At 46.8% G+C, this 12,813-nt stretch overlaps 1 protein-coding gene across 2 annotated transcripts in view; it reads right to left on the bottom strand.

Moving 5' to 3' along the window:
• Nucleotides 1–12,813, bottom strand: part of LOC143804855 (rho GTPase-activating protein 6-like) — a 281,479-nt gene that overhangs the window by 257,758 nt on the left and 10,908 nt on the right. For both annotated transcript variants that reach the window (XM_077283365.1, XM_077283366.1), the window contains exon 4: nt 2,348–2,574. In XM_077283365.1, the coding sequence (XP_077139480.1) occupies nt 2,348–2,574 (227 nt within the window). The remainder of the gene's footprint in view (nt 1–2,347; nt 2,575–12,813) is intronic.

Below are 12,813 nucleotides of genomic sequence, written 5' to 3'. Positions count from 1 at the left end.
ACCGCTTAGTATTCTGTCCTATCCTTTCCTATTTAGCTAGCGTGGCCTCTTTTGCTAAATCCTGATTTCTGCCTGCGTGTGTCTTTTCCTCTAATACTCACAGTCAATATTTGTGGGGGGCTGCCTATCCTTTGGGGTTCTGCTCTGAGGCAAGATAGAATTCCCATTTCCATCTATAGGGGTATTTAGTCCTCCGGCTGTGTCGAGGTGTCTAGGATGTGTTGGGTACACCCCACGGCTACTTCTAGTTGCGGTGTCAGTTTAGGGTTTGCGGTCAGTACAGGTTCCACCTACTCCTGAGAGGGTCCCATGCGGCTCCAAGGTCACCAGATCATAACAATTACCTGTGTACTGACGCTATATACAGAGCTCCTGTGTATAATGTCACTGGTGATCACTGTATTGCCTGTAAACTGACATTATATACAGATCTCCTGTGTATAATGTCACTGGTGATCACTGTAATACCTGTACACTATATACAGGGCTCCTGTGTATAATGTCACTGGTGATCACTCTATTACCTGTGCACTGATGCTATATACAGAGCTCCTGTGTATACTGTCACTGGTGATCACTGTATTGCCTGTAAACTGACATTATATACAGATCTCCTGTGTATAATGTCACTGGTGGTCACTGTATTACCTGTACACTATACACTATTTACAGAGCTCCTGTGTATAATCTCACTGGTGATCACTGTGTTACCTGTACACTGACAGTAAATACAGATCTCCTATGTAGAATGTCACTGGTGATCACTGTATTACCTGTACACTATACACTATGTACAGAGCTCCTGTGTGTAATGGCACTCATGGTAATATTAGTATTGCGTTTTTATTAATGATCAGTATTGTAGTATTCAGTCACTATATGCTGGTAATATGTGGTCTGGTGATGGTGTGGTGGTATTTGTTCCTTGCATGTGGTATTATTTGGTCGCTATATGCTTGTAATATCTAGTCTGGTCACAGTGCAACAGTATTTGTCCCTTGTATAATATGTGGTATTATTCGGTCACTATGTGGTGGTAGTATGTGGTCTGGTCATGGTGTGGCTGTAGTTCTCCCTTGCTTGCGGAATTATTTGGTTGCCCAGCCAAAAGAGTCCACCTCATGGTGCCAGCTTAAAAAATCTTTTGTCCAAAACAAAAGCTGCTAGCTATGTATGTAATCTGGTATTTCATGGGAACTGTTAATGTGTGATTGGTGAGGACGTGGTGCAGAAGTGGTGTTTTTCCAAGAGTGGGCGGTGGGACTGTGGAAAGTTCGAGGGGTGGAGGTTGACCTGGGGTTGAGTCTGGGCGGAGCCTCAAGGGGGGCCAGAAAATGTTGCCGGTATGGGGCCTTGAAATTCCTGGTGACAACCCTGTGTCTATGTAAAGGATTCTAAAGTTGGCAACAGAATTAGATGATTGATGGCTAAACAATGCTTCAGCCAATTGTATGTATGACAGCCATCTCTGCTGACTCTCCCATACACAGTTTCAACTGCGTGCTCCTATATTCTGTATGAGAAAGCCACTGACTGGCAAGTTGGCCAGTGGCTTATCTCTGGGAGAACAAGACAGTCCCAAACAGACATGTATGATCCACATCTCCTAACCAGCACCCTCATACACATTAGACTGTTGGCCAACCCCATTAATATTGACTGGTTCAGCTGATATTAATCCAATGTATATGGGCCTTAAAGTCAACCTGTCAAAAGGTTTTGCTATGTAATTTGAGAGCAGCATGATGTACGGGAAGAGACCCTGATTCCAGCGATGTATCACTAACTAGACTGTGTTTTGCTGTTTTTATAAAATCAGTGTTTTATCAGTAGGATATTATCAATTCAGGACTAGGTGCCTCATGCCTTCTAGTCCTCCTGCTCTGTGTAACTCCGCCTCAAAACTGGTTAACAGCTTTCTGTCAATGTAAAGTGTACACCAATCAGAGGTGGGGGTGGGGTTAAACAGAGCTCAGCATTCTGAGCTCTGCCAGATCTGCAGCAGTGAAAACTGTGATTCTATCACAACTACTTCACCCAGTAAATAAAGTGATACATCACTGGAATCGGTCTCAGCTCCTACATCATGTTACCATGAAATCATCCTGCTGATATAAGAATACTTTAATCAAAGCTCACCTCATTGTATCCATCAGCATTGGTTATATTTTCCAGTATGTGGGTGTCAGTCCCACATGTCTACGTGCAGTTTTTAATGGACTCATAATAAAGTGGTGGAATAATAGTGGAGGTGCCGCAAATAATCCTTTTTGCATTGCTACTAATTTTGATTTGCAAACATTCTGGTGTGAAATAAAGTGACAGAATTCAGATTCAGATTTCTCACCCTCCTTCTTGTCTGTGTTTTCCCATGTCTGAATTTAGGTGGCAGAGGAAAGTCCATTAACATGCCTGGGTTAGATGTTCGTTGCGTTTCTACCAGAAAACTCAGGACGCTGCTCTCAACTTCAGCACATGCTCTTCTATTTCGAACCGGAAGAATCCGCTGACGTTCTACCCGATCCTGAGCAAGGACGTCTGATAGAGCCACCCCAAATAATCCATGTGGAGTATCTAGAGGACAATGAAGGAGAACAAAAATGAAGCCATAGAACACATAAAGGCTATACGTGGCTAAATCAGAGATGGCGGCAGCTTGAAAAACACTTGTCCATCCTATGTTCACCTCTGTAAAATCTATCTCCTAGCTGGACTTCAACAGGTGGTAGGAGCCTCCTTGGTGTGGCCAAGCTCTGAGAAGTGCTTGCTTTAGTAAATATGAACTGTCTTAAGGGAGTTGGTTAGACTTTTACATTTATGGTCTATCCAGTTTGTGATTGGCACTTGGTACCGATCGGTTGTTACCGATGCCGCAATGGCTCAGTTTCAGAGCCGCACAGATCTGTTAACGGAATAGTTGCTGCGGCTGAGTACTGCACATCTGCCCCTTATTGATTCACAAGGGGGCCGATAATCAGTAACCAGCTGCAGCTACTATACTTGGACAGAGCAGTGCAGCTCCGAAACTGAGCAGTTCCAGCTTCTATCGGCACCGGGAACATGTGATCGATGGGTGTGCTGAGTGTCGCACCTTCACCAATCAGATATTTCTGAGAACATCTCCTCCAGCACGTTCATTACATAGGTACAGTTCTTTTTGCCTTGGACATTTTCCTAACCTCTGTGCTGCAGGGTTGTTGCTCTACCTCCATACGGATTCTTTATGACCCCAAAGTGATAATTTGTTAGTGAGAAATCATGTCTTGAAGTTCTGCATATACGATACGTGGCGATAAGTACATTGGGGCATGACGACGTACCTCCAGCTCCGCAGCCTCACGTTGTATCTAATGCCATATATCAGAGCCAACAATCTGTCAACCACAGGAGAGTTTGTCAAATTCTTACAAATCAGAAAGTCACTAATTGAGAAATATTTACACCCAAAAACTAGTGAAAATGCACTAATAGTCATCAACTACTTTCCAGCCAAGATTAATGTATTCAAATATTTTGGCTTCATTAAACAATATGATTCAGCTTCATTCACTTAGTTTTTTCGTAGCCCATTTTGGTTGGAATGTCATATTTTTTAATACGTTTTCTTTTTTTCAAACTTTTTTTAATGTGTTTTGTAGAAAAGCCTATGAGAAAAAAGGTTTTTCAGGCACCTCTCAGTCTATCCACACCATCTCGTATTCTCCAATGTCTAGCTTACACTCCTTTCTCCTCACTCCAAGTGGAGCAAGTTTTTGCTGTGCCACCACTAGAAAAATGGATCACAATTATTCTCACTCGATGCCATACATAAACCATTTCTGTCGTTGCCTTGCTACAGAGTCACATAGAATGATTCCCAAAGAATGGACCCAGTCCAAACGTGTTATATGGTCAGTCGCACATGCATGTCATATTGCATTCGTGATATCTGCTGTTCATCGACGTTTCCTGAAGTCAAGCTTTTAGGAGGTTGTCCATTACTTGGACAGCACCTTCTCAATTGCTATATATTTTTGTATAAAATAAGAACAATCTATATTAATGTTCCAGCAAGGTTAGCACTGGGTTTCTCAGGGCTTGTGTGACATTATTATGCTACATGAGCCCTGCAGCCAATCAGCGGCCGCTTCACTCTCACTTCCTTTGGACGTAACTGACATTCAGAGGAAGTCAGAGAGCAGCAGCAGACCCCCACTTAATCCGGAAGGAAGTGAGAGTGAAGCTGCCCATTAGGCCGGTTTCACACGTCAGTGGCTCCGGTACGTGAGGTGACAGTTTCCTCACGTACCGGAGACACTGACACACGTAGACACATAAAAATCAATGCATCTGTTCAGATGTCATTGATTTTTTGCGGACCGTGTCTCCGTGTGCCAAACACGGAGACATGTCAGTGTTCGTGGGAGCGCACGTTTTACACAGACCCAATAGAGTCAATGGGTCCGCGTAAAACACGGACCTCACACGGACATTCTCCGTCTGGGGTCCGTGTGCGTGCAGGAGACAGCGCTACAGTAAGCGCTGTCCCCCCCACATGGTGCTGAAGCCGGTATTCATATCTTCCCTGTAGCAGCGTTTGCTATAGAGAAAATATGAAGAATAGTGTTAAAAATAAAGATCCATGTGTCCGCCGCCCCCCCACCCCCTGTGCACCCCCCCGCTGGTCAGAAAATACTTACCCACTCCCTCGCTCCTTCCTGGTCTGGCCGCGCCTCCTACTGTATGTGGTCACGTGGGGCCGATCATTTACAATCATGAATAGTCGGCTCCGCCCCTATGGGAGGTGGAGCCACATATTCATGACTGTAAATGATCGGGCCCACGTGACCGCATGCAAGAGAAGCCGCGGCCAGACCAGGAAGGAGCGAGGGAGGCGGGTAAGTATTTTCTGACCAGCGGGGGGGGCGCACAGGGGGTGGGGGGGCGGCGGACACCTAAATCTTTATTTTTAACACTATTCTTCATATTTTCTCTGCAGCAAACGCTACTGCAGAGAGGATATGAATCGCAGCTTCAGCAGCTTCAGCACCATGCAGAGTGGGTACCACACGCTCCGTGTGGTACCCACTCGCCATACGGGCGGCACACGTGTGCCGCTCGTATGGCCTCCGTGAGTTCCCAGGCACACGGACACGGATAACTCCGGTACCGATTTATTCCGGTACCGGAATTATCTGGACGTGTGGGACAGCCCTTAATGGGAGTTGAGTGTCTACACAGCTCACACAGAACAAAATGTTACGGGAGTCCTAAGAGACCTGGCGCCACCATCCCTGAAACGGTGCTGTGATGCTGTCACCGGAGGTAAGTACAGGCTGTTTTTATTTGACATGAGGGAATATAGCATAACAATATATTGTTATATTTTAGGGATCCTTGTGTTGTTTAGGTTTTTTCATGAGGGAATATAGCAATTTTAAAAATGTTAGAAATGAGGTGACCGAGTAGTAGACAACCCCTTTAATTTATAAAGGGCTCTCCTTCATTACACAGCATAATTTGTCTTTTTTTCACAATGCTCTTTGTATCATGTTTTTGGGAATGTCATGAATGTCTAACATTTATATTTAGATATCAATGATTCATACATGTTTTTATTCCCTTAGGAAAGAATATATAAAAACGCCTGAAAAAAAGTGTTTTTGTTTTTTTTAAATGACCTAAAAAATGTACCAGAACTGTGAAATAAAAAGCCACAAAAACGTATTGTCTAATGTATTCTTCATCATCCATGAAAGTGCTTAACCCCTTCCCGTGCAGCTAGTTTTGGCTCCATTTTTCAGATCTGACGTGTCACTTTATGCAGTAACTTTGGAATGTTCCTAAATATTCCAGTGATCCTGAGGTTGTTTTCACACCACACCTTTTACATTTTGGTAGTAAGTTCTTTGGTAAGTTTAGGACGATACGTTTTTCCATTATTTAAAAAAATAATAATTCAAATTTGCTAAAAATTAAGATAAATTTTTCTGATTTATCATGATTTAAACATACTTTTTTTTTTTAGGATTTTAGAATACTTGGAATTTTAGCATAAATTTTTCACATTTCCAGGAAAATTTCAAAACAATTTTTTATGGCTCAATTCATGTTTGAAGTAACTGAGACGTATTCAGACATTTCAAGTATAAAAGAAACGGTCCGAGCGTCCTCAGCATTCCTGGTCTGCAAGCAGTAAAAAATTACCTAAGGCTATGTTCACACATTGCATTTTTGCTGCTCTTTTTTTTGCAATATTTTTAATGCAAATTAAAAGCTGATTTTTACAGTGGCGGCAAAAGCTATGAGATTTCTGAAATCTCATACACATGCTTTTTTTTCACCTGACTGTTAAAAAACTGCTGCTTTTTTGAAGACTGCAGCCGGTCACTTCTTTCAGTATTTTTACAGCTTTTTTTCACCAAAGAGAAAGTGAAAAAACGCTGGGAAAAAAACGCAACAAGCATTTTTGCGACATTTTCAAGGCATTTTCGTACCGTATTAGGTAAATAAAAGGAACTTCATTAAAAATGTACTGTAGACAAATCACACATGTAATCCACACCCAAACAAATGCTGCAAAAAATGCACAGAAAACGCAGCAAAATAGGCGTTTTTACTGCCAAGAGAGCAGGTTTTGGCTGCAGAAAAAATGCAGCAAGGTTTTTGCTGTTTGTGAACAATAACTAGTGTTGAGCATTCCGATACTGCAATATCGGGTATCGGCCGATATTCACGGTATCGGAGTTCCGATACTGAGTTCCGATACTTTTAGTATATCGAATACCGGAATCAGAAGTTCCCATAATGCAATGACCAAGTTTGATTTGATTCAGCCAATGAGGAATCCTAAGAAGTGTGGGCACATCCTGTTATGCATGTTAGGCATGTAACTAATGGCATGGCTGTGATTGGCTGCTGAAATGATGTCATAATGCACTATAAAAGCCGCAGCCGCCATTTTGGGTTCACTCTGCTGTGAATTCAGTTAGGGACAGGACGCTGCTGTTCTGACTGAGGGGCAGTTTGAGATAGCGATTTGCTTCATTGTGCTTTACCCAGGCTACTGTAGCAACCGCTGGGTGAGAAACTTTTTTTTTTTTGCCTTGCAGCGCTGTTCACGGCTGCAAGGTCTGTGCGTGAGTGCAGCTCACGCTGTAGTCTGTTCTGCAGCCACATCTGGTTGTAGTCCGCTCAGCGTGCGTCACTGCCTCATACTGGTACATTGTTCTCTTTTGCATTAGTGCTGTTGCACATTTTTCCAGATTTCTCCTATTAGTGTGGTTCCATCCGTATCCAGCTAGATTGCATGCAAACACTATATAGGAGTAGATAGAGGAGCTTTTCTGCAGCCTTGAGCCCTGCAGCCCCAGCCAGATTAGTATTAGCCTATTTTTTGGAGCCTCATCTATTGCATTGTAGGTTACCTTCCTGCATTGTAATAGCTGCAAAACGTTTGTGATACTATCGGTTTGACATCTTTGGGCACATCCAGTGTCGTTTTGTTAAAAAAAAAACCTAAATAAAGTTCACCAAACACTCCACTTTACAGTTGTGTAGGCCACATTAGCTCATATTAAAGTCTAGTCCACACTTTATAAAATTAGTGTTTCTTATACCTGTTAGCAGCTGTTCAGGAATAAGCACACTAAGCCCTTAGTACTTTTCTGCCTATCTTTATCAGTCTACCAAGATGAAGAAGGCAGGGAGTAAGGCACGTGGTCGTGGAGTTTCTGCAGGGAGAGGACGTGGGGATTCTGTGCCTGCTGCGGGCACCAGTGACTCAGCATCCCCCAGTTTTACCAGGGAACAGTCCTTTATGCGCAGCTTTGAAGGAGCTCGCCGTACCCGACTGCTGCGGGATGAACAAATTGAAACCGCTGTCGGATGGATGGCAGCTAACACATCGACTTCAATTAGTGCCACATCCTCTCAGATCCAGAGCACTGAAGAGCACCCATCTGTCTCTTCACCACCTGCCAAATTGCCCAGGCAGTCAGAGAGCCCTGGACAGGAGCCATCTCTACTTCTGTTCTCTGAATCTCTTGGCTTGGAAAGAGGGGGCCAGCCAAGCAGCATTTGAGAAATTGAAGAAGAGGCAGTATGCAGTGATGTGCAACTGCTTTGTCTCTCTGAATCTGAAGAGGCGGGTGGGCCAGTGCATACGGTCAGCACACCTCAGTTCACATCTGATGATGAGACTCAGGTGCCACTTTCTGGTGCATACTGTGCTGCCGAGACTACCCAGGAGAAGCAGTCGTTTGAAGAGGGTAGTGTAGATGATGAGGTCCTTGACCCATCGTGGCGTGGGGTACAGGAAGGTGGTGGGAGCAGCGCTGAACAGGAGATTCCCTGAACGGCCCAACAAGGAGAGAGAGGGAGGGGCAGACTGGGTTGCCTGTAGCTTCCACTTCGGCACCCATTAGGAGCATGCCTCTTCCAAAACCCAAAATGGGTGCTCCCTAGACTTGCAGTGCCTGGTCCTTTTTTGACACAGTTGCAGATGACATTTGCTTTGTCAAATGCAAGCTGTGTAATCAGAAAGTCAAAAGAGGGAAAAGTGTCAGCAACCTCAATACCACAAATATGTGGAAACATGTGCAAACCAGGTACGTGGTGGAGTTACAAAGACACACTGAAGACCTAGGCCAACCTACAGCACCACCTACCACCTCTTCAGCTTGTGTTGTAGCCTCTTCCTCCAGCTCACACACAGCTGGTTCGGCTTCCTCACAGGATCACCTTGGAAGAACCTCTGGTATTGTTGGACAGAGACACAGTGTAATTCCACCCACAGCACCACGTTCCCTGTCATCCTCACACTCCCAGGCCAGTCTACAGCCATCGGTAGCACAGGCATGGGAGAAAAGGCGCCCATACTCGGCAAACCACCCCCGAGCACAGGCTCTGAATGCTGGCATTGCAAAACTACTGTCCCTTGAAATTCTCTCATTCAGACTGGTGGAGACTGACACCTTCCGTAACTTCATGGCATTGGCAGTCCCACAATACAATGTGCCCAGCCACTTTTATTTCAGCAGGCAAGCCGTCCCTGCCCTGCAAAAGCATGTGGAGGGAAAAATTAAACATGCGCTACTAAACGCCGTCAGTAGCAAGGTCCACCTGACCACCGGTGCGTGGACCAGTAACCATGGACAGGGACGATACCTTTTCCTCACTGCCCATTGGGTAAATGTTGTGGAGCTGGGTAGAGATCTTGAGAGTGGCGCTGTATGTGTTCTGCCAACTCCAAGGATTGCAGGAATCCAGTCTGTACACATTGACTCCTCCTCATACTCCAGTTCCTCTGAATCAGCGCTGCAGGAGCCGTCACAGTCTACCTCCACATGGACCCGTGAACGCTTACCTGTCACGACCGATATGAGCACAGCCGTGGCCAAACGTCAACAGGCCGTATTGAAATTAATTTCTTTGGGGAATCGAAGCCACACAATGCAGGAGCTCTGGAATGCCATCAGGCAGCACAGCGACGTGTGGTTTGTGCCAGCAAATCTCCAGCCAGGCATGGTAGTGTGTGACAATGGCCGAAATCTGGTGGCTGCTCTGGGCCCCACGCAACCTCACTCACATCCCATGTCTGCACATGTGCTCAACTTGGTCGTGCAGAGTTTTTTGAGGGACTATCTGGATCTTGATGCACTGCTGCTCAAGGTCCGCCTAGAGTGCGCTCACTTGCGGCGTTCCAGCATGGCAAGATCGCGCATTGCAGCTCTGCAGCGCCGATTCCAATTAGGCCTCTGGCTACACTCTGTTTTTCCTTTAATCCCTGGGCTCCAACACCGCCAGTTGCTGCTCAGAAGTGCCGTCTGCACAGTCAACACATGCTCCAGTGTTATTGGGTTTCAGTAACGTCAGCTGATCCCCTGCTGTGTGTCCGGCAATTTCTCCTGCTCCATCCACACTCACACTACTACAGATATTAAACTTGCTCCAATTAGGCCTCTGCCTACACTCTGCTTCTCCTGTAATCCCTGAGCTCCAACACCGCCAGTTGCTGCTCAGAAGTGTCGTCTGCACAGTCAACACTTGCTGCCGTGTAATTGGGGTTCAGTAACGACAGCTGATCCCCTGCTGTGAATCCGGCAATTTCTCCTGCTCTGTCCACACTCACATTACTACAGATATTAAACTTGCTTCAATTAGGCCTCTGCCTACACTCTGTTTCTCCTGTAATCCCTGAGCTCCAACACCGCCAGTTGCTGCTCAGAAGTGCCGTCTGCACAGTCAACACATGCTCCAGTGTTATTGGGTTTCAGTAACGTCAGCTGATCCCCTGCTGTGTGTCCGGCAATTTCTCCTGCTCCATCCACACTCACACTACTACAGATATTAAACTTGCTCCAATTAGGCCTCTGCCTACACTCTGCTTCTCCTGTAATCCCTGGGCTGCAACACCGCCAGTTGCTGCTCAGAAGTGTCGTCTGCACAGTCAACACTTGCTGCCATGTTATTGGGGTTCAGTAACATCAGCTGATCCCCTGCTGTGTATCCGGCAATTTCTCCTGCCCTGTCCACATTCACACTACTACAGATTTTAAACTTGCTCCAATTACGCCTCTGTCTCCACTCTGTTTCTAGTATTTACCCTGGGCTCCAACACCGCCAGTTGCTGCTCAGAAGTGCCATCTGCACAGTCAACACCTGCTCCAGTGTTATTGGGGTTCAGTAACATCAGCTGATCCCCAGCTGTGTGTCCGGCAATTTCTCCTGCTCTGTCCACATTCACACTACTACTGAGTTTAAACTTGCTCCAATTAGGCCTCTGGCTCCACTCTGTTTTTAGTATTTACCCTGGGTTCCAGCACCGCCAGCTGTTTCCCAGCAGTGTCTTTGGAAAGGGTACTCCCTCCAGCCCAGCCTGGTTCCAGCACGCCAGCTGTTTCCAGGTAGTGTCAACGTCACTTTGCCTCCAATACATTGTCCTGTCGGGTTGCGGTCGGGTTAGCCGACTCTATGGTGCCTGCAGTTTAGGTGCTTCCTATGTGGGCTGCGGGATCTGGCAATCAAGGCTGGTTCAGTAGTGCCAATAGGACATGCTCCCCTGTAGGACTGTGGGTTTTGGTAACTGCGGCTGGCTCGCGGCCTTGTAACTTTTTTTTTCATGTGGACCTTCTGCTGCCTATCTGAGTTCCAGCACCATTAGCTGGTTCTTTGGAAGTCAATCTTGAATAGGTCCCCCTGGGTTCCAGTACCATCAGCTGGTTTCAGGCAGAGCCTTTGGCTTAGGTGCCTCCTTCTCGGTATCCGAGTTCCACCAACGCCTGGTGGTCCTTGGTAGTGCTTTCTGGCACGGGTACCTCCTGCTTAGTAACCGGGTTCCAGTACCATCAGCTGGTCCTTGGTAGTTCCATTGGCTCTTGTACCTTCTGCTACCCATCCAGGTTCCAGTACTGTCAGCTGGTTCTCGGCAGTGTCTTTGGCTATTGTACCTTTTGCTACCCATCCTGGTTCCAGTACCGTCAGCTGGTTCCAGGCAGAGCCTTTGGCATAGGTGCCTCCTTCTCGGTATCCGAGTTCCACCAACGTCTGGTGGTCCTTGGTAGTGCTTTCTGGCACGGGTACCTCCTGCTTAGTAACCGGGTTCCAGTACCATCAGCTGGTCCTCGGTAGTTCCATTGGCTCTTGTACCTTCTGCTACCCATCCGGGTTCCAGTACCGTCAGCTGGTTCTTGGCAGTGTCTTTGGCTCTTGTACCTTCTACTACCCATCCTGGTTCCAGTACCGTCAGCTGGTTCCAGTCAGAGCCTTTGGCTTAGGTGCCTCCTTCTCGATATCCGAGTTCCACCAATGTCTGGTGGTCCTTGGTAGTGCTTTCTGGCACGGGTACCTCCTGCTTAGTAACCAGGTTTCAGTACCATCAGCTGGTCCTCGGTAGTTCCATTAGCTTTTGTACCTTCTGCTACCCATCCGGGTTCCAGTACCGTCAGCTGGTTCTCGGCAGTGTCTTTGGCACGGGTACTCCCTCCTGCCCAGCCTGGTTCCAGCACGCCAGCTGTTTCCGGGTAGTGTCAACATCACTTTGCCTCCAATACATTGTCCTGTCGGGTTGTGGTCGGGTTAGCCGACTCTATGGTGCCTGCAGTTTAGGTGCTTCCTATGTGGGCTGCGGGATCTGGCAATCAAGGCTGGTTCCGTAGTGCCAATAGGACAAGCTCCCCCTGTAGGACCGTGGGTTTTCGGTATCTACGGCCGGCTCGCGGCCTTGCAACTTTTTTTTTCATGTGGACCTTCTGCTGCCTATCTGAGTTCCAGCACCATTAGCTGGTTCTTTGGAAGTCAATCTTGAATGAGTCCCCCTGGGTTCCAGTACCATCATCTGGTTCCAGGCAGAGCCTTTGGCTTAGGTGCCTCCTTCTCGGTATCCGAGTTCCACCATCGTCTGGTGGTCCTTGGTAGTGCTTTCTGGCACGGGTACCTCCTGCTTAGTAACCGGGTTCCAGTACTATCAGCTGGTCCTCGGTAGTTCCATTGGCTCTTGTACCTTCGGCTACCCATCCGGGTTCCAGTACCGTCAGCTGGTTCTCGGCAGTTCCTCAGCCTTCTTGTACCTTCTGCTACATTTCAAAGTTCAAGCTTTTTGAAATGGTTTTTTGGTAATCACTCTGGATCTCCCTGACGACGACCCTAAAGACGATGACCCTGAAGACCACCCTGAAGAAGAAGACGACCCCGGAGATGACAAATCTGGAAACAACGACCCTGGAGACGACGACCCTGAAGACCACCCCGAAGAATACGACGACCCCAGAGACGATGACCCCGGAGACGACGACTCTGAAGACCACCCCGAAGAAGACGACGACTCCGGAGATG

Source organism: Ranitomeya variabilis, chromosome 2 (assembly GCF_051348905.1).
Source record: "Ranitomeya variabilis isolate aRanVar5 chromosome 2, aRanVar5.hap1, whole genome shotgun sequence".
Taxonomy (NCBI): domain Eukaryota; kingdom Metazoa; phylum Chordata; class Amphibia; order Anura; family Dendrobatidae; genus Ranitomeya; species Ranitomeya variabilis.
This window is presented reverse-complemented; position numbering and strand designations above follow the sequence as displayed.